This window comes from Cavia porcellus, unplaced genomic scaffold (genome assembly GCF_034190915.1).
Source record: "Cavia porcellus strain 051 isolate PalLab524CR breed Dunkin Hartley unplaced genomic scaffold, mCavPor4.1 scaffold_8, whole genome shotgun sequence".
Classification (NCBI taxonomy): Eukaryota; Metazoa; Chordata; class Mammalia; order Rodentia; family Caviidae; genus Cavia; species Cavia porcellus.
In genome coordinates this window covers 45,642,316-45,662,470 of record NW_026947491.1, presented here as the reverse complement: position 1 = coordinate 45,662,470, position 20,155 = coordinate 45,642,316, and the positions used below count along the sequence as shown (strand labels likewise).

Sequence of the window (20,155 nt, the reverse complement as noted above, 5' to 3'; positions counted from 1 at the left end):
AAGGGGAGGGTAGCAGGAAGAACTGAGAACTGAGGCTGAGTGCTCAGAGCAGGGCTGGTGCTCGCTGCAGGCTCCGGTGCTTAGTGGAGCCTCAGCCGCCACACTCGGAGCCCAGCGATGGCCTGGGGGCGGGGCTCAGGCCTCGTTGCTTCCCAGAGGTAGCAGGATCCCTGTCCTGGGAGGTGTCAGCTCTGACCCAGCCTCCCCAGACACGACTCCGGAGCCTCATCTCTCTCCGCGCCCTGCTTGGACTGTGCCACAGGTGCCTGAAAGTGGGGTCGGGGGAGCAACGGGGGGAGAGTGGTGCCGGTGGGATCCAAGGTTGGGGAGGTGGTGGAGGTAGAGGGAAGAAATAACCAACTTTCAGAATATTTGTAGGACACTTTCCCAGAGTGCTCCTGGTTTAGGAACTTGACATCTTTGCAAAATCCTCTGGGAGAATACCTAGACAGCTCCTGGGTGTTCTGGGATTCTTGGGGTGGGAACATGTGGATGGGCAGAGTGGTAACCCTGAGAAACCCTTGAGGTGCTGGGGAAAGCCCCAAGAAAGCTTTCACCTGCAGGGCTGCCCTGTAGGAGGCAATGAACACCCAAGTATACGCTGCCACACTTTCTGTTACCCCATCCCATTCTGCTGCCTTGTCCAGCCAGCTTGGATGATTTGGAGGGAAACTGAGACCCTGGCAATCTGGAGGCTGAGAAGTGTTGATATAGCAGGATGAAGTGGTGGTGGTGGGGTTGTCTTCCTATTGCTTGTTTTCTTCTCTGGTCTCTGGGGTACTAGAGATCCCTGGAACTGGAAGGAAGAAGGCATCCCTACCGCAGAGTAGCCTTCCCACTGGACGGTGGCTGCTAGGCGGTGGAGGGCAGGAAGCGCTAGAAGAGAGGAGAGGTCAGATCTTCTAGGACTGAGAGTCTCAAGTCATTGATCCCAAAGGATGGTAGTTTGGGGTCTAGGGATAATGACAGGACTACAGAAACCTGTCCCCTGCTCCCTGGTTCCCACACATGCTTGAGTCACATATGCACCCAGAGGGCTGAGCTTGCTCTGCTCAAATCTCTTCCTTTTTCCTCATTTTGTGTATTTCTTGGTCACCTCTCCCACTTTGGGGATTCTCCCTGATATTTCTTTCTTTCTTTGATCTTTTTAATTAGGTTGCTCACTTGCCAACCTATACCCCGAGTTTTACTGAACCTTGCCTTTCCTTCCATTGACTACACTGACACCTGGAGAGTGCAGTAGTGTAATAAGCCTCAAAATAGGACTGAGGCAGGTCTCCCTTCTATGGTTCCCCATTGTCATGAAAGTTAAGCACCCTGGGATATCGAGGAAGCCAAATATTTTCCTCTCCTGGATTGCCTTGCCAATGATTCTGTATCCCTAAGCACAAAGCTCTGTATCATTCTGTAAGTACTCAGGGATTGTAACAGGATCTTTCTGGTGGTCTGGGGGTATAGCTCAGCAGTAGAGTCCTCATCTAGCATCTAGCATGTCCCAGGTTGGATCTCCAGCATCAAACAACAAAACAGAACAAAAACATAAAACAGCTTCCTGAGTATGTATGCAAGTGAGGAAAGTTTTATTTTGTTTTTTAGTTTTTTGAGAAAGGGTCTCACTGTGTAGCTTAGCTCAGACTTGAACTCACTATATAAGCTTCTCCCACCTGGGAGAGGCCCAGGCTGGCCTCAGACTTGTAGTAATCCTCCTGCCTCAGCCCCCTGGATGCTAAGATTGCAGGTGTTTACCACCACACCTGGCTGATGAGGATGTGTTTTTGTTCCTGGAGATACAGCATTAGTTCTAACTAATTCATAACATTGAGGAATAAGAGGAGAAGAAATAGCCATTTCCATGGAATAAGGTTGTTATGTGACCTTAAAATGCAGACTAAAGTATAAAACGGGGCTTCTGGGCTGGAGATATATCTCAGCAGCACAATGTCAGCCTGGCAACTTTGAGGTCCTGAGTTCAATTTCTGGTGCCAAATAAATAAATAAATAAAATGAGAGCTCCTTATTTGTTCTTTCCCAGCCTTTCCCCAGTTTCTGGGCTCCTGTGGAGTTTGGTTTGATCCAATTCTGAGTATACTGTCCCCCTGGCCTGGGTACCAACTCACTGGTCTTCTGAAAGGCAGGCTCCTAAGACATAAGAGGCCCATGCCTGGTATAGGACCACAACCACTCATTCCTGGATGTCTGGGAAAGTAGCCTTCCCATGCCTTCGGTGGCCTGCTGCAAACTTGCTGCTGCATTAGAGAGCTGATAGAGCTGGTCCAAAGGTTCTCTGGGACTCTTTCTCCCTCAGCCTTACCCTGCTCCTCTGCTACATTCTCACTTTCTTGTCCCTGGGAGAGGGGGAGACTGAGCTCCAGCCCTTCAAGAGAAAGCGCTGATATCTAGGCTTAGAGAAAGGCTGGAGGCCAGCTTTGCCTGGGTTGAGGATTGAAAGCCTGAAAGAGCTTAGAGAACATTTCTTGAGCTCCATGCTGGCTTTGTGTCCTTCCCTGTAAATATATACAGATGGACTAGTCTAGAGGTTTTCAAGGTGCAACTGGCCAGTTGCATCAAAGTCACTGGGGAGCTTTTTGAAATGCTGGTTCCTGGGTACCTGCTCTATGAATTCAGTTCAGCAGGTCTGGGATGGGTTTCAGGAATCTGTTTTCACACAATTCTTGGGTGAGTGTGATATACAATAAAGATGTGACTCTCTGAGCTCGATGCAGTCTGAGACCTCCACAGCAGTGAGGTTGGGGTTCTCTAGTCCCCCATTTAATAGAAGGTACTGAATGGAATGCCCTTTACCCAAAGTACTTGGTCTTCTGCCTCCCAGGGCAGGACATTTGCACTGCACCTTAGAATCAGATTCAGGAAGATGGGAGAGACCAAGGGGTGGGGTGGGGTGAGTGAAGAGCTATGAGGCAAGAACTGTGGCCCCTGCCCCCAAACTCCTTCTCCATTCACTTTGCCTTTTGGGCAATTTCCGCCAGAACTGGGGTGAGGACGGTGGGGTTCCGGTGTTGAAATGGACAGACATAAACACCCCACCCACTCTGCCCACTGGCCAAGGGCTTGTGCCTACACCAACTCTCAGTTCTAGAGATGGCAGTATAACAAAAGGGTGGAGCAGGGGGCATGGGGAGATTCTCTTTCAAAAAGATAATTTGTAGTTCCATTAATTTTGTGATAATCCCAAGAGTAGATTCCATATTAGACAGCTGCAATGGGCCTCTTTCTGGTGGGTGGTCTAAAGTCATGCAATTTGAGATCATTTTCTGCCCTTCTATATGTTTCCTTCATCCCTAGCCTGCCCTTTCTGTATTTACGTGGTTTGGTGGCTCTGTGTGTGTGTCTGTGTGTGAATGCTTTGTGTGTTTGACCCTAAAGACATTAGGAGGCTCCTGCCAAGTTCTACTTGGAATCTCTTGCAGAAGATAAAAGCAGATGCAGAGATGAGTGTCAGGGAGTAGAGAGGGAGAATGAGGAGAGCAACCAACATCAAGGAGATAGGAGATGATCAGTGCATGGGGAGAGTTTGCTAAGAACTCGACTGTCCAAGCAGAAAGGGACTCCCAAATTCAAGTAGTCCAACTCACTGGTTTTACAAATGAGGAAACAGAGGCCCAGAGCAGTGAGTCAGATTGCCCAACATCGCACTGCTGCTTTTGTGGCGGAGTGACTGCTAAAGGTGAGATCAAAAAAAAAGAGAAGCAAACTTGGAGGGGAATATGGATTTAAGGGTCTAATAGACATATATTGCCCAGGAGAAAGGGCCCATCTGCTGAGGGGGCCTGCCACTAGTGCCTCAGTGTGTAGGCTCCAGGGGGACAGGAAGGTGTCTGGAAGGTACTGGAGGGGAGTGAAATTAGGTTCCAGACCTCATCATGCAATACATCAGCTTGGGTCTTCCTTCCTTCCTTCCCTCCTTTCTTTCTCTCTTTCTTTCTTTCTTCCTTCCTTCCTTTCTTTCTTTTTCTTTCTTTCTTTCTTTCTCTTTCTTCCTCCCTCCCTCCCTCCCTCCCTCCCTCCCTCCCTCCCTTCCTTCCTTTCTTCCTTCTTTCCTTCCTTCCTTCCTTTTGTAGATTGGGTCTCAATTTCTGAATGGACCCTCAAAGATCTTTGTGAAAATCAATGTCACTGGCACAGCTCTAGACAAGTGTTGAAGTCTTTGCTGTTTGTTATGTTTTCTTGGAAGACAAAAGATCCTTGGCTGCATAGGATGGGATATGGCCAAGATGCCCCCCTGGGGACTCAGGGTAGAGGTTCCGGGTCTCTGGGTCTCTGGGGCCCAATCCTCCTATGCCTCTGCTGCCTGCAGCTGATAAGCCTCTTATCTGTCTGGCCCAGACATGGGACCCCAGGGTCAGGATAGGAGGAGAGGGCAGGGCTGCTATCGGCAGCCAGGCCTGGGCCGTATCTTCGGGAGAGGGGCTGTCTGCTTAGTACTTTTCACAACACACTCCTTGGGGATCCCCAAGCACTCAGTTTTATCTTGAGGGAAGAAGGTTGAGACCCTAAACTGAGGACACAGGAGGAAAACAGAGGTGACTCTTGATCTTTCCTCACAAAATGAAAAACAGAGCTGGGGATTTAGCTCAGTGGCATAAGTGCCTGCCTGGCAAGCATGAGGTCATGAGTTTGATCCCCAGTACTGCAAAAAAAAAAAAAAAAAAAAAAAAAAAAAAAAAAAAAAAAAAAAAAAGAAAGAAAAAGAAAAACAAACCAACCAAAACATCCTGGGAGATATGACTTTGTCTCTGCCCAAGACTACAATTTTGGGGAGTAACAAGTAGGGGAGAAAGAAGGCATTGTGTGGGGGAAAAAAAGATAAAACTCTGTTATCTTCCAAAGAAGACAGAGAAGAGATCTTTCCAAAGAAACTGACTGTGACTGTAATAGATGAGATGGGGAAAAAAAATTAGATGAGATGGGGTTCATAACAGAAAAGAACTTGCCAGGTGGCCAGGAGTGGTGGCACAAGCCTGTAATCCCAGCATTGGGGAGGCTGAGGCAGGAGAATCACTGTGAGTTTGAGGCTAGCTTGGTTTACATAGACTCTGCCTCAAGAAAAAAAAGTAAATAAATAAAAATTAAAAAACAGAACTTGTCAGGTGAAGGGGTGGAGTTGGTTAAAGAGTCCAGCGTGAGTGAGGGTGGAGCTGGGGAGGGCACTCCACAGAGTGGAAAGACAGGATGGCCTTTCCAAATCTATGCCTTTCTCCCTGCTGCAGAGGGCTGCACAGCCCCTTTGGACTTTGGAGAAACCTGGACCAGACCCTGGCCCAGTAGGATGCCCCCGTGTCCTCCTCAGCAGAGCAGGAACAGGGTGACTCAGCTGCCCACGCCGGATCTGGGTGAGATGGAACTGACTTGGCAAGAGATCATGTCCATCACTGAGCTGCAGGTGAGCAGGGATGGGCAAAAGGGAGAAGCAGAAAGGCTAGCCTGAGCCTGAGGGAGGCAGGGCTGGGAAGGAGCAAGGCTCAGGGGCAGAAAGGATGCAGACCCTGGAAAAGGAAGCCAGAGTAGGTGGGAGTGGGTGGAGTGGGCAGACGGAACCCTGAGGAACCTGGGGAAGAGAGGGTGTGGAGGAGCGGGAGACAGGGGTGGAGGGAGGGGAGGACCTGACTGGTGTAGACCTTTGCAGCAGGCACCCTGCTTATGTCCATCCGCTGTACTCCTGCGCTGTCCTCTTTCTCACTGCCTTCTCCTCAGACTTCCTTTCCTCCAACCCTGCATCTCCCCTCATTTTTTCCCCTGCCTTTAGCAACTGCTCTCCTTTCTCCCAGGTAGCAGAGCAGTAGTTCAGGGGCCTCAGGAAGGGGAGTTGGGCAATGCTGGGGTCCTCTCCTTCTGCGGGTTGGACAAAGGGGTATCTGTTGGCTTAACAATGATGCCTTTGTCCCCGGCTGCATTGAAGCAGGGTGGCTCCTCCATGTGGGTTGGGGGCCTTGTTTCCAGCATGTTCTCTCCTCACTGCACCTGGGCAGGCACTGAAAGGAGAAGCAGAGCTTGTGGTGGCTCCCCAAGGTGCCTGCTCATTCCCCACCCCTGCCTTCAGGTCTGGTGCCCTCAGGATCTGCCCCAGGCCTTCCTTCCAAGCAATAGCTCCCTCTACTGGACACCCAGGGGATGGCCAGGGAGTGAATTTGACCCTTTGACCCCAGGTAACCACAGCAGGAAAGGCTTCTGAGGGGTTATCTTAGGTAACATGGACTTATTTTCCTGAAAGAATTAAAGGGAGAAGAAGAAGAAGAAGACAAAAGAATTAAAGGAGCCATTTCTACTCAGAGCTTCTTCTTTTTTTTTTTTTTTTGTCTTTTTCGGTACCAGGGATCGAACTCACGACTGCCTGCTTGCAAGGCAGGTGCTTATGCCACTGAGCTAAATCCCCAGCCCCTTCTGTAACTTCCAGTATTAGGTGGTTGCCTCTGAAGCTGACCTTGGAGACTTCTTTTATTTATTTACTTATTTATTTTTAGTTACTGGGGATCGAACTCATGACCTCGAGCTTGCCAGACAGGCGCTTATGCCACAGAGCTAAATCCTTGGTCTGAGACCTCTATTTTCGCTTGTGCTGCTTTCTTCTGGGGATAACTGCATGGCCATTGTATATGAAGCTTCCAGTGGTTTTTGATAACTTTTACTCTCTTACCATTTCATCTTACTGGGTTTTTCAGAAGGACCCCACTTGATCCTGAGAGAGTACCAGTATCTGTCTGCCTGCCTGTCTGCCTGTCTGTCTGTCTGTCTGATATACTGCTCAACTTGCTTTTGAACTTGTAGTCTCCCCACCTCAGGCTCCTAAGTACCTAGGATTACAGGCATGCACCATTGTACCTGGTTTACTGGTTTCTCTCTCTTTTTTTTTTATTGGTACCAGGGATCGAACTCGCGACCGCACACTTGCAAGGCAGGTTCTTATGTCACTGAGCTAAATCCCTAGCCCCAGTTTCTCTTTCTTAACTTGTCTCCCAAATCTTTGTATCTTTCCTACAGGGTCTAAATGCTCCAAGTGAGCCATCATTTGAGACTCAAGCCTCAGCTCCATACTCTGGACCTCCACCACCTCTCTCCTACTGTCCCTGCACTGTCCACCCAGACACGGGCTTCTCCCTTCCTCCACCGCCTTATGAGCTCCCAGCATCTATGTCCCATGTCCCGGATCCCCCGTACTCCTACAGCAACATGGCCATGCCAGTCTCCAAGCCACTGACCCTCTCAGGCCTGCTCAATGAGCCCCTCCCAGACCCCTTAGCTCTTCTGGACATTGGGCTGCCAGCGGGGCCACCCAAGACCCAGGAGGACCCCGAATCTGATTCAGGATTATCCCTCAACTACAGTGATGCGGAATCTCTAGAGCTGGAGGGGACAGAGGCTGGGCGGCGTCGGAGCGAGTACGTAGAGATGTACCCAGTGGAGTACCCTTACTCACTTCTGCCCAACTCCTTGGCCCACCCCAACTATGCCTTGCCATCTGCTGAGCCCCCTCTGGCCTTAGAGCCTTCCCCAGGCCCTGTGCGAGCTAAGCCTACTGCACGGGGGGAGGCGGGGAGTCGGGATGAGCGTCGGGCTCTGGCCATGAAGATCCCCTTCCCAACAGACAAGATCGTTAACTTGCCTGTAGATGACTTTAATGAGCTTTTGGCACGCTACCCTCTGACGGAAAGCCAGCTGGCACTAGTTCGGGATATACGACGGAGGGGCAAGAACAAGGTGGCTGCCCAGAACTGTCGCAAGAGAAAGCTGGAAACCATTGTACAATTGGAGCGGGAGCTGGAACGGCTGGGCAACGAAAGGGAGCGGCTTCTCAGGGCCCGAGGGGAAGCTGACCGCACCCTGGAGGTCATGCGCCAACAACTGGCAGAGCTCTACCGTGACATTTTCCAGCACCTTCGGGATGAAGCAGGCAACAGCTACTCCCCTGAAGAGTACGCACTGCAACAGGCTGCAGATGGGGCCATCTTCCTGGTGCCCCGGGGGGTCAAGGTGGAGGCCACAGACTGAGCACCCCAAGTGGTGGGAGATATGAGAGGGATTTCCCGTATTTCCTTAGGATAAAGGTACTCCCCAGCCTCCAGACTAAAAGGTGCTAAATTCTGTAGACCAAGCAGACAACAAGGGGAACCCCAGCATCTGGAAGTTCTGAGGTGTGCTCAGTGAGGCTAGGGGAGGGACTTAGCTTCCCAGCCTGACCTTTTTCCTCTTGTCTAGGCTTTGGTCCATAAAGAGTTCTACAGAAATAGGTTTTTACTGTGTCTTCCTCCTACCCCTCCCTTGTTTTAGCCTTTTTTGAGACAGGGGTTTGCTACACAGTTCAGGCTGGCCTTGAGCTCACTATGTAGCCCAGGTTGGCCTGGAACATGCAGTGATTCCTCTGCCTCAGCCACTGGGATTACAGGTGTGTGCTGGGATTACAGGTGTGTGCTGCCACCAAAGTAAAAATACACTCAGCCCACACTGCAGGCTGTCCTCGTGGGATTCCTTATATTAATGAAGTGCTGTCAGACTTGTCTAAATCTTCACTTGGTTTTTTTTTGTTGGTTTGGTTTTTAAAGACAAGGTCTCACTGCACAGCCCATGGACCTGAATTTGTAGTGATCCTAACTGCCTTTGCCTTGGCCTCCCCAGTGCTGGGATCATAGACATGCACCACCACATCCGGCCTTGAATTCTCACTATATAAAGCAGGCAAGTGGATTGGAATTAGGAGAACTCACAAAAATAAATAACTGATAACTACCCTGATAACCTTTTAAGAGGCAAAACTAGACACTCAGATTTGGCATTCTAGGCTCATCCAAGTTCCAAGAAAATTCTGGGCACCTGACTAAAATATTGGAACAATAAGGCCAGAAATAAGGCTTCTCCTTAGCAACATTTTTTTGAAACTATTACTTCCCTTTTTGAAAAAAGAAATGAAGATTCCACACAGTATACCACCACTCCTGACATTTCTTCTACCTTGAGGGAGATAGATGCTAAAACTGAACATTCCTCAGAGATCAGTGCTAGTTGGGGGAATTGAGGGTCTTGGACTTCCTAGATAGTCCAGGCTGACCTCAAACTTGCAATTCTCCTGCCTCAGTGGCTCCTTACTCCTAAAGCTGGGGGAGCTCTCAAGGCTGACTAAATCCTCAGTGCAAGATCCCTGATGTTAGGTCTCTTCTTTCTCAAATCTTGGAACAGCAACTAAACAACCACCTAGAATGTCCACTGGCCTATGTTTCTGTTCTCTTCCTCTTTATTCAGCCTAGATCCTGATATGCTAGGGCTCTCTCAGAAGATGGGGCTACTCTCCAATGGAAGGAGAGTTTGATTAGAGCATATCACTTGAGCCTTTGGTAAAACCTGCTGTATGGTGGAATAAAATCTGCATTCCTGTGAACCTTTCTCTCTGGTTATGTTAAAACACTACCCAGTACTTGTTTTGAACATTATCTGTCTTATTTTTTTCTTTGTCTCATAATAAGTTAACTAAATTTCAGATTTTTTTTTTTTTTTTTTTGAGATAGGCTCTACCTATGTAGTTGAAGATGGCCTTGGACTATATAGCCCAGGCTGGCCTGAAACTCATGGCAATCCTCCTGCTTCAGCTTCCCAAGTGCTGAGATTATAGTCATGTAGCACCACACCCAGTGAAGTTTCAGATTCTTTTTTTTAAAAAAAAATTTTTTTTAACTTTTTATTGGTACCCAGGATCGAACTCATGACCGCCTGCTTGCAAGGCAGGTGCTTAAGTTTCAGATTCTTTAGTCACATCGGAATCCAGTCAGGGCCAGGGATATGGTTCAGTGGCATAGCACCTTTCTGGCTAGTGCAAGGTCCTGAGTTTGATTCCTGATACTGAAAAAAGTGGAAAAAAACAAAAAACAAAACCAATCAAACCATTTGGTATAGTGGTACATACCTGTAATCTTAGCACCCCAGAACCTGAGGCAGATCACTGTGAGTTTAAGGCCATGATGAACTACACAGTGAGACCTTGTCTAAAAAAAACAAAAACAAACAAAAAAATCTGACCAAATCTTCAGAACAGAACACTCAATATCTTTGGAGTTAAGTGACTCATTCTTTCCAGTCACTCACACACCTAATTTCTTTGGAGGTTTTTGTTTATTTTCTGTGTTCTACTGTTTTACAAGCTTCAACATGTTCTGATATAAACACCACAGATGTTGGGATTTGAGAGCAGAAAAGTAACTTGAGATAGTAGGAAATACAAAATCTTTTTTTTTTTTTTTTTTGTCTTTTTGAGACAGGGTCTTACTATGTGGTTCAGGCTGGGCTTGAGCTCACTTATAGCCCAGATAGTCCAGACTGGTCTCAAATTTGAAATGATCCTTCTGCCTCAGCCTCAGAAGTGTTGGGATAATAGAAGTGCATCATGTGTGGGTGGGAATAAAAATCTTAATAGCCACACCTGTTGCTAAATGTAGTTTCTAGTCTACATTTAAGGACTGAAGGCAATTTGAATTTCCCTATTTCTAACAGATCTGAATATGCTGGGCCAGGGATTTAGCTCAACAGTTTAAGTGCCTGCCTGGCAAGCACAAGGTCGTGAGTTTGATCCCCGGTACCAAAAAAAAAACAAAACAAAACAAAAAAAAAAAAAAAAACAACCCAAACAACAACAACAAAAACCCAGATCTGAATATTCTTCAGACAATTTTTTGATTTTTGAGCTCTCAAAAAATTGACAATGGGTTGGGGATTTGGCTCAGCAATACAGAACGTCTGGCAGGGGCAAGGTACTGAGTTTGATTCCAAGTACCTGATATTCCTGCCCTGCCCCCCAAAAAATTGACAATGAGCTGGGCATGGTGGTGCACCCCATTCATCTCAGCACTTGGGAGACTGAAGCAAGAGAATTGTTATAAGATTGAGGTCATCCTGGGCTACACAGTGAATTCAAGGCCAGCCAGGACTACTGAGCAAGACCCTGTCTTAAACAAAAAGAGGAGGGACAATATTTGTTTCAAATTGTAAAGGGCAGGGTCTTGGGCTCACTGTAAATTTGAACATATTTTGCCTAAGGAACACTGAGGATTTTTCTATTCTATGCAGATTCACAACAGGTAGTAATTCACAGGCAAATTCAGACATCAACCTAGTTAAATTCTAGGTTTGCTGGTATAGTAAACAAGAGACAATGCTGTGCTGTTCTAAAAACCATAGCCTAGTGGGGAGACTGTTCTGCAGGTGTAGCTATTTGCTGCACGGCAACCTGAAGGGCTACAACAGTTCTGAGTTACTTATCCAGTGGTTACAGGAACTTGGACAAGGTTATCTTCCTTGAATTTTTCTCATGTAAAAAATTTATTTTCAACCTTATATAAATATGGCGAAGTATATGTGGATTGCAATAATGGAATACACACTTTTCAGTAGAAATATTTTATCAAGCCATTGAGCTAGCAAGTTGTGCCACAATTCTATTACTCAAAATGAGAATTCTCCTCTAGCAAACTGGTTATGAATAAAGCTAGAAACCAAGATTGTGGAATTTTAAGGCCAGCCTGGGATTCATAATGAACTAATTAGCTTGTTGGGTGAGCGGGACAGCTCAGCTGCACAGTGTAAGGTCATGAGTTTGATCCCAGGCTTAAAAAAAAAAAAATCAGCTTGTCTTGCAAAGAGAACATTATTCTTTTCACATATCTCAGATACCTTAGGCCCCCACTAGGGTATTTTAAAATGTGAAGAGGGGCCCAGGGGTCAGCAGGCCTAAAAGGCTTAAGGGCCTACTTGGCAAACACGAGGTCATGAGTTAAGATGCCCAGCATCAAAAAAAAAAAAATGTGAATAGAAGCGTATTTTTCCTAGAATTTAGTTTATCTCTAGTCCAACTTCTACCTGGCCTCAAACTCAAGTGATCCTCCTGCCTCAACCTCCTGAATACTAATAACAGAAACGCTCACCACACCTGGTCCTACTTTTGTTAGCTTCAAAATTTAGGTTGGAGCCAGACATAGTGGTGCATACCTATAATCCCAGCATTAAGTCTAACCTATTCCGGCACTCTCCTTTCTGTGAGACAAGAAACAAGTTAAAAAAAAAAAAAAAAAAAAGGCTGAGTCAAGCCAGCATAGGTTACATAGTGAGTTCAATGCCAACTCAAACTACAGAAAAAAAATCAGGCTGGATAGGTAAACTTAGTGAATCTTGAGTATTTGCTACTAGTTGATTCTGTATTGCCCTCAAGTTGCTGGGTGATGCCATAGCAGCAGCGCCCCAGCACTGATACAGGAGCAGGATAGTAAATTTGACCCAAACTTGAATTTAGCAATTTACTAAGACCTCTCTAAAAGTAAAAAGTGATTATAGATGTGAAAGCTTTAGGTTCAACCCCAGTATGGAAAGCTAAATACACAGGATATGGAGGAATATTACTCCTGATGAGTGCTTTAATTTTCATTAAACCACAACCGAGTAGCATAAACCTGAATAGCATTAGAAAATATAGAACTACTCACAGGATCTGAATATGAATTTCAACATCGGCTGCTCTTTAACATCTAGCTTCAAACCTCAGTAACCAGAGTTGGCTGTAAGGCCACCTGTGACCCCAGTACTCTGGATGCTAGGCAGAATGACTGCAAGTTCAGTTTGAGAACAGCCAGCACTAGGTAGTGAGATCCTATCTCAAAAATTCAAAAGGGTATGGCAAATGTCTTTGACAACCTACTTAATGCCTTTTTATTTGTAAAGGGTGGTTCTCTGCTAAATAGTTTGCCAGACAAAACTAACCACTGACACATTTCCTTTCCACTCCTAAATCTGAAATGGAATGAGAGCAGTATCACAAATAAAAGGAGACAAAGGAAATAAACTAAAGGCAGTTTATTTAAAAAATCCATTCACAAAATTGAATGATTATGATCAAAGCTGTAGAACAGCTAAAAACAACTGCAGGCAGTGAGAATCAAATACATTGGCTCAGATAATAAAGGTTGGTCCTCAGAAGAAAGTTCCCTGTAAAATGAAAGAAGTTCATTAAGTATTTTTACATAAGCAATCAATGGGCTCCACCAATTGTATCTACTACTATTATGAACAATGTAACAAGACTGCTTTTAAAGTTTGAGTGACAAAAAAAAAAAAAAAGTTTGAGTGACAGCTTTTTTCTTTTTCCAGAGGGTCTCACTATGCAGTTCAGGTTGGCCTTAAGCTCACTTTGTAACCCAGGCTGATCTAGCAATGATCCTCCCACCTCAGCCTGGGATTATAGGCGTGAGTCACCACGCAGGGCTTGAGTGACAGTTCTTACCAGGTGTGGCAGTGTACACCTATAATCCTACCTAGCACTAGGGAGGCAGACAGAAAAAACTTAGTTCAAAGATAACTGAGACCCCACAGTCTGATAATTGTCTTAAAAAAAAAAATTAGCCTTTTGTAGCTGGACAGTGACATATCTAGAACCTGAGCAACTCAGGAGGCTGACCCAGAAAGATCCCAAGTTTGTGGGCAAGCCTGGGCAATTTAGCAGGACCCAGTCTGAAAGGATGTATGGTTGTCTTAGCATGCACAAACCCATGGCTCTAGCCATGAGCAACATACACCCCAGCCTAACTAGCTTCTTTAATAAACATTTTGGTGATACCAACAAGACCTAGATTGAGTCATTTTGGTTACAATCTAAGGTTCAACCTGTTACTCTTTACTCTGGAGATACAAAGCACTCTTAATGATTTACAGAAACTTACCTTTTAGCTATCAACTTGAGGTTTTTAAAAAAATTAACAGCTGATAAGCTTGTAGAAGCAGATTCCTCCCCTAGAAAAGTAAACAACTTTTAGAACTAGCTCTTTTCTGAGACCAAGGCCCATCTTGAAGCTACAACCACCCTCCCTCCCATTAATGGCCCACCCACCCTCCCACCATGTCGGGGAAAGGGTTCTAATGCATTACTTTGAGCCATTATTTTAATGAAATGGGTCAAAGGAAGGTAAGGAGAAAAAAAAAAAAAACTAATGAGCAAAAATATTACATTCAAATAGAATTAATGTGCTCATTTACTTCATTTGGGAGTCAGCAAGAGTAGGGTTATCAATTTAAAACAATCTCCAGAAAAACCAAGTTCAGCTTAACTGGACTAGTTTTGGCTCAATATATTAAGGAGAATGCAATAGAAAACTGGACTTTAGGTTAACTAAATGGATGTAAGTAAAATCTGTTCTTACCTACCAGCATAGCAATAAAACCTTTTCTCCTGGTTCTGACTGCTAGTCCTAAGAGTCAGGTGTGCCTTACTCTTGTCTGCCTCCTTCCTTGCGATGGTCACTGAAACTTCACTCTCCTAGCTTTCATGTTGAGTGGCGTGGCCTGCCCCTGGCTTATCTGTACTCCACATACCATAAGTGTCTACTCTCAGCTGCAGAGTGTCTGAGCTCGGAGTCATTCGCGCTATACTTGCTAGCAGTTCCTAGTAGCTGAACATCTCCTGGATCTTTAAAGGCATTGTCCCGAATCCTGAGGTATCTGCAAACTCCCTCAATAGTTAAGGTTCCACCTGCTATTGCAAACTCAGCCAGTATCATGGAACTTGTGTCCATGTTTCCCCATCCACCCACCTCCCACCCACTTCCCCCGACCCTCCCCAACCTTCCAAGTAACACACCCATGGGATGGAATATACAGTCCTATTGATAACAAGTATCTATGCTACTGAGTACAAGGGCACCAAAGTTAAGAGTACCAAAGGGTAGGCTCAAATTGTACAAACAATGGTTGGAATAGTTTAAAATTTCTATACAATTAACACTTTTAAGATGGTTGTGTGACCTTGTGCCATATTTAAAGGAAAACTGCAGCAAACAATTACTATGCAGAAAAGAATTCTTCGTATTTCTATGGTTTTAATCTCCAAAGAATTGGTTGATCTGAAAACCCACCCAACCACAACCCAGTGAAACTGCAGTTTTCCTTTAATGTAAACTTATTTGTTAATTAAAATTTTTACTGGTACTTGTAAACTTGGGGCGAGGGGGGGGGGGCAGGGGGGAAATAGCTTCCCAAAACTAATCTGGATTTATGGGGAGCTTTAGCCAGCAGCTGGTTGCTATTCTCTGGCAGAGTTTTGAACTTGTATTGTGATAGCATTCAACATTTATCAGGGGCAATGGGTAGGGAAAAGTACAAATCTCTGCCAGTCCCAAATCCATACAGTTGTCATTCCATTCAAGAGAATTAAATCGTTTATTGATTACACATGATAATGGATGATACACAGCTTCAATCCCATCTATCATCGTATCTGGTACCATTATTCAATTTAGCTTTATAGGATGTGCCAACAATCATTTTTTATAACCAAGTAACTGACTGCTTGCTTGGGTGACCTTTTCAATGGTCAAATTCAGAGGTCATAACATTAACTGACAGTTCAACTATACCAAGGTTTCTGAAGACAATGGCTTCATTGCCCAAGCAATTGTGAAATTTTAAATGGAACCTGGCATCACCCTGAAAGAATTCTAACTTCACACTGTTGGGGATGTTTACCAAGATGGCTTCAGAGGAGACTAACTTTACACAGCACATTTAAAAAAAGACACATTTATTCAGCGTCATGATCAGACTATTACATTTAGCAATCAACAGCATGGGTGCAAAAAAAAAAAAAGGTCTACATTAAAACCCTTTGTTGGAATGCTTTACACTTTCCACAGAACAGAAACTAAAATAACCTGTTATACAATTAGTCACAAATACAGTCCTCGAGTTTTTTGCCCATACACATGAGTATTGTCTAAAACATGTCTTCTTTGTAGCAGCTAGGCCCTGCCACCACTGTGCTTGGCTGAGTTCACAAATCTGTTGTAACCTGTAGCTTCCCTGTCACTTCTCTGGCTCTCCTCTCCTGCTAAGCTTTGTTTCCTGTTGAACAATATGGAATAAAGTTGTTAATCTAAACATATTAAGACTCAAGGCTATAATCCAACAGCAAGTTGTTTCCCACAAATTTTGCTGATCTGAACATTAATATCCACAATTTTACTGCAATTATAATGTTAACTATGTTGCACTGCTCAGCTACATTAGGGTTACTGGGTTTATCAGCAATTATGAAAATTCAAATCAGCACAAAAAAGGTGCTTGCTTACCTGGAGTATTTAAAACCTTCTGCCACTGCCATAGCTACTGCTGCTGCTGGAACCACCATAGCCACCTGAAACAAAGAAATCTCTTTCAGGCTTTCAAAATACTATCACAAACAATTTAACATAATTCCACATTCATATTCATGACCCTGTCCTGCCTTTAGTGACAAAAGGTTATCAAATGAAATTCATATCTGACTGCAAATCATCAAGGTTTAATGTCTTTCAATTGCAGTTTTGCCATCTACAAATACACCAATTCAAAGGGTTCATGTATTTTTCTTTTTTTTGGATTTTTTGAGACAGGGTCTATGTAGTCTAGGGTGGCTTGAACTCATTGATCCTCCTGGCATAAACTTTCAAGTGTGGGATTATAGGCGTGTGGCACTACCACACCTGGCTACTAAAGAGATAACACCAACTCTATTCTACCCAGCCTTCTGGGATTACCCCATACTACATACATACTATACCTTGATTTCGTGGTTTGGTAAAGTACTGGCCTCCACCACCATAGGGCCCAGAGCTTCTGCCTCCAAAGTTTCCTCCCTTCATGGGTCCAAAATTTGAAGACTGATTGTTATAACTGCCAAATTCATTGTAGCTTCCACCACCTCCATAATTGCTTCCTGGAAATGGAAAAAGCCCTTTATCTGTTAATTGGAGAAGAGGATTGATGCCCAACTGAGCTTAGGGTTCAGAATGAAAGAGGTGACATTAGCTTTCCTTTCCCTCCCAACTACTGTTCCAAATTCTTTGCATTTTACTCTCTGGTTGTAAGGCATTCACATTTGAGTAATTGCTCATTAAGAAAATAAACCTAACTCACCATGACACAATTCTGTTTTTCCTGGTAGTACTTACAAGCACTCTCCAGTCTTGAAGGTCAGTGCAAATACATTATCAACTAAATGCCTAAGGTCCCAAAATGTAGGCACTACATCCTGCCATGATGCTAACCTAACTCAAATTCAAGACACCACTATCCACTTACCCATCTAATTATTTGGGAGTGAGGCGGCCCCAGCTTAAAGCCAGGAGGAGGTAGCACAGCAAGCTTGTTTATAATGTACCATGCAGTGTACCACACAATGCTTTAAGAGCTTCAAATTCCAACAAAGTTACAAACTCTAACAGGCTATTCTAGCTATCACACCAAGTACTTGGATCACTGGATACCTACCACTACCACCGCCAAAGCCGCCTCCGCCTCCTCCGTTGTTATAGCTGTCATAGCTGCCACTCCCGCCATAGCCACTGCCCTGGTTTCCATAACCCTGTCCACCACTTCCATAGCCTCTGCTTCCTCCAGAGTAACCAGGGCCGCCTCCTCCATAACCACCTATAAGAATACAATTCTTCTCAATAAGACAAAAGTATTTAACAATATATAATATGTTCAAGTGTATTGGCTGAAAGCCTATTCACAGCATGCGTATTATGGGCCAAGTTGAGTTCTCATGCACTAGATTTAGTTTCTACCAGCCTATTCTAAAGGTACAGGTTGCCAGGAAATTTTACTTACATATTCTCTTAAAAACTTACCGTCATTACCAAATCCATTGTAGCCATCCCCACTGCCACCATATCCACCTCCACCACGGCTGCCACCAAAGCCACCTGGAAAGAAAATAAGAGTTTTAAATTAAGTTTGATACACAGATTACACAGCAAAGACTTGCCTATTAAAACACATACACAATTAAGCCTGCATTAAAAATTAAAGAAACTGAGGTAACATTTAACTTTAGTTTAAAAAAAAAAAAAGATGAACTGGGGGTTAGCTTAGCAGTGTACACCCCTGCCTTGGCAAGGATGAGGTTATGAGTTCAATCCCAGTACCAAAAAGAGACAAAGTTTCAGAATTATTTTTTCAGTAAGCCTTACCTCGACCACTGAAGTTTCCTCCACGACCAAAACTGTCATTGCCACCAAAACCACCTCCACGACCACCACCAAAATTTCCAGAACCACTTCGACCTTAAAAGTTAAATTCAAGGGTTACACCAAGGTTTTACAGTAGCTCAAATTTACCTCTTAAGGTTTAACAAAGTATTAAATTAAACATACCTCTTTGGCTAGATGAGGCACTAGCCATCTCCTGCTTTGACAGGGCTTTCCTTACTTCACAGTTGTGGCCGTTCACAGTATGGTATTTCTGAACTAAAAAAATTTAAAAAGACAAACAAGACCTGAGGATTCAGACAACACATGGTTTTATAGCCCTTACTAAATGCTGACTTGCTACTTACTGACAATCTTATCCACAGAATCATGGTCATCAAAGGTTACAAAAGCAAAGCCTCTCTTTTTTCCACTGCCTCGGTCAGTCATGATTTCAATCACTTCAATTTTTCCGTACTGTTCAAAATAATCTCGTAGGTGATGTTCTTCAGTGTCTTCTTTAATGCCACCAACAAAGATCTTCTTCACTGTTAAATGGGCACCTGGTCTTTGAGAATCCTAAGGATAAAAAAATCACATAAGTTAGTTACATGAGCAAAACGTGCCCTCAGATTTTAGATTGCTTTCAAATCTGATGTTAACAGCTCGCCATCACGTGGAAAAAATAAGTACTCACTTCTCTTGAGACAGCTCTTTTTGGTTCCACAACTCTTCCATCCACTTTGTGTGGCCTCGCGTTCATAGCTGCATCCACCTCCTCCACAGTGGCGTAAGTGACAAACCCAAAGCCCCTGGAACGCTTCGTGTTTGGATCTCTCATTACCTGAGAACAATCAATTCATTAAGGCAAGGCATGACCCCGGAAGTTAGTCATTCCTACTTTTAAGTATGGCCAAGAAACTTTACACCAGACGTCTGCACAAGGCCTTTCAGTTTCCCACATCTAGCAGATAAGTCCTTCTGCCAAATTATTTTCACGTCATGTAAAAACTACAGCCAGAAAATCAGCTAATTACATGGCCTTGTGTCCCCTTCCAGTTCTTACCACGCAATCTGTGAGTGTGCCCCATTGCTCAAAATGGCTTCTCAGACTCTCATCAGTTGTTTCAAAGCTCAGCCCTCCAATGAAGAGCTTCCGCAGCTGTTCAGGCTCCTTAGGAGACTAGAGTGGAAGAGGGAAGCATTTAATAGCGGCGAAAAATTTAAAGCAACAATGTAAGAAACATTCATTGTTCGTCGCGGCCGCAAAAAGCCACGTGCTGCTCCAAGGGAGGTGGTGTGCTGCGAGCTGCGAGGCCGCAAGCGCATGCGTCCCTACTCCACTCCATACGCAGGCGCAACAAAAGGCCAGTGCGGGAGGGTGGTGCGTCGCCAGCAACACACCAATAGCTCTTGTAAGACACTCGTTTGTCCAGGAAACAAAGTATAAAACAGACTTTATGTGCCCGTAAGTCTGGTCACGAGTGACTATTCCGGCACGATAACTAATGGTTGGAAGGCAGCGGCCTCATGGCGACGAGGACAAAATGGCGACCTGAACTTTGGGAGCAGGCCCTGGTTGTGACCGAAGAACTGCTGAAAGAAACTGCATGCAATGCAAACAAACTGCATCCTTCCGAACTCGGGAAAGGGTAAGAAACAAAAAGTTGGCAAAACAAATACGCTTACCTCTGACTTAGACATGACGGCAGTTGGAAGAGAGACTGACGATGCTTCCTCCGCGGTGTTCACCAGCAGAAAGGAACAAGCTATGGAACGTACTCGGCAGCCTACGGCTAGTCTCGCTTTTTATCCCGCCTCCGCGCTTGCGGCATTGGTAGACTCCACCCCTACCTAGCTCTCATTGGACATCTGAAACAGTTTTTCCCTGCTATTGGTCTCTGATGTGCGTACGCCCTGATACGTCATCAATTTGGGCGTTCTACAAAGGCCTCCGCCCCTCTGAGTCTATTGGTTCCCGAGGAATGCTAGCGTTACCCACTTTGATTGGCTATTTTATCAGTCATTCATATATGAATATGCCCAGGGACTTACACGCCTTTCTAATCCTCTACGGCCTAAAATTAAGTTCAACCCACTTTGCAAATGGTGATTAGTACTCTACGTTAGGAAAGTAGTTTGTGACGAAACTTTTTTGCCTTGGCCGCCAG

The 20,155-nt window shown here is 44.9% G+C and overlaps 2 protein-coding genes across 5 annotated transcripts; one reads left to right on the top strand and one right to left on the bottom strand.

Moving 5' to 3' along the window:
- Nfe2 (nuclear factor, erythroid 2) lies at nt 1–9,385 on the top strand. 2 transcript variants are annotated; one of them, XM_003476239.4, is made up of 3 exons: nt 1–262; nt 5,229–5,401; nt 6,997–9,385. In XM_003476239.4, exons 2-3 carry the CDS (start codon nt 5,288–5,290, stop codon nt 8,002–8,004), a joined length of 1,122 nt encoding a protein of 373 aa, XP_003476287.1. In that variant the 5' UTR covers nt 1–262; nt 5,229–5,287; the 3' UTR covers nt 8,005–9,385. The 2 variants fall into 2 exon arrangements, with proteins under 2 accessions (XP_003476287.1, XP_063110950.1); XM_063254880.1 differs by lacking the exon at nt 1–262 and adding an exon at nt 6,059–6,164 and having other exon boundaries at nt 5,263–5,401.
- A 3,440-nt stretch (nt 9,386–12,825) lies between these two features.
- Nucleotides 12,826–19,881, bottom strand: Hnrnpa1 (heterogeneous nuclear ribonucleoprotein A1). Of its 3 annotated transcripts, XR_010049302.1 has the most exons (12): nt 19,674–19,881; nt 19,051–19,167; nt 18,682–18,828; nt 18,353–18,563; nt 18,171–18,263; nt 17,988–18,080; nt 17,646–17,720; nt 17,284–17,442; nt 16,574–16,729; nt 16,104–16,168; nt 13,704–13,773; nt 12,826–12,972 (listed from the first exon to the last, which is right to left on the bottom strand). XR_010049302.1 is itself a non-coding variant. In XM_063254878.1 (11 exons), the coding sequence occupies exons 1-10, from the start codon at nt 19,686–19,688 to the stop codon at nt 16,113–16,115; spliced, it is 1,122 nt and encodes a 373-aa protein (XP_063110948.1). In that variant the 5' UTR covers nt 19,689–19,881; the 3' UTR covers nt 15,177–15,876; nt 16,104–16,112. The 3 variants fall into 3 exon arrangements, 2 of the variants coding, with proteins under 2 accessions (XP_063110948.1, XP_063110949.1); XM_063254878.1 differs by lacking the exons at nt 12,826–12,972; nt 13,704–13,773 and adding an exon at nt 15,177–15,876; XM_063254879.1 differs by lacking the exons at nt 12,826–12,972; nt 13,704–13,773; nt 17,284–17,442 and adding an exon at nt 15,177–15,876.
- Between the last annotated feature and the right edge of the window lie 274 nt (nt 19,882–20,155).

Excerpts from the sequence above, each read along its gene's own strand:
- Nfe2 (XM_003476239.4), top strand. The coding sequence starts at position 5,288 with ATGCCCCCGTGTCCTCCTCAGCAGAGCAGGAACAGGGTGACTCAGCTG. Across the intron at positions 5,402-6,996 it reads TGTCCATCACTGAGCTGCAG|GGTCTAAATGCTCCAAGTGA; the intron begins GTGAGCAGGGAT and ends TCTTTCCTACAG.
- Hnrnpa1 (XM_063254878.1), bottom strand. Across the intron at positions 18,564-18,681 it reads AAAGAGCTGTCTCAAGAGAA|GATTCTCAAAGACCAGGTGC; the intron begins GTGAGTACTTAT and ends TTTTATCCTTAG. Across the intron at positions 17,443-17,645 it reads CAATGGATTTGGTAATGACG|GTGGTTATGGAGGAGGCGGC; the intron begins GTAAGTTTTTAA and ends GTATTCTTATAG.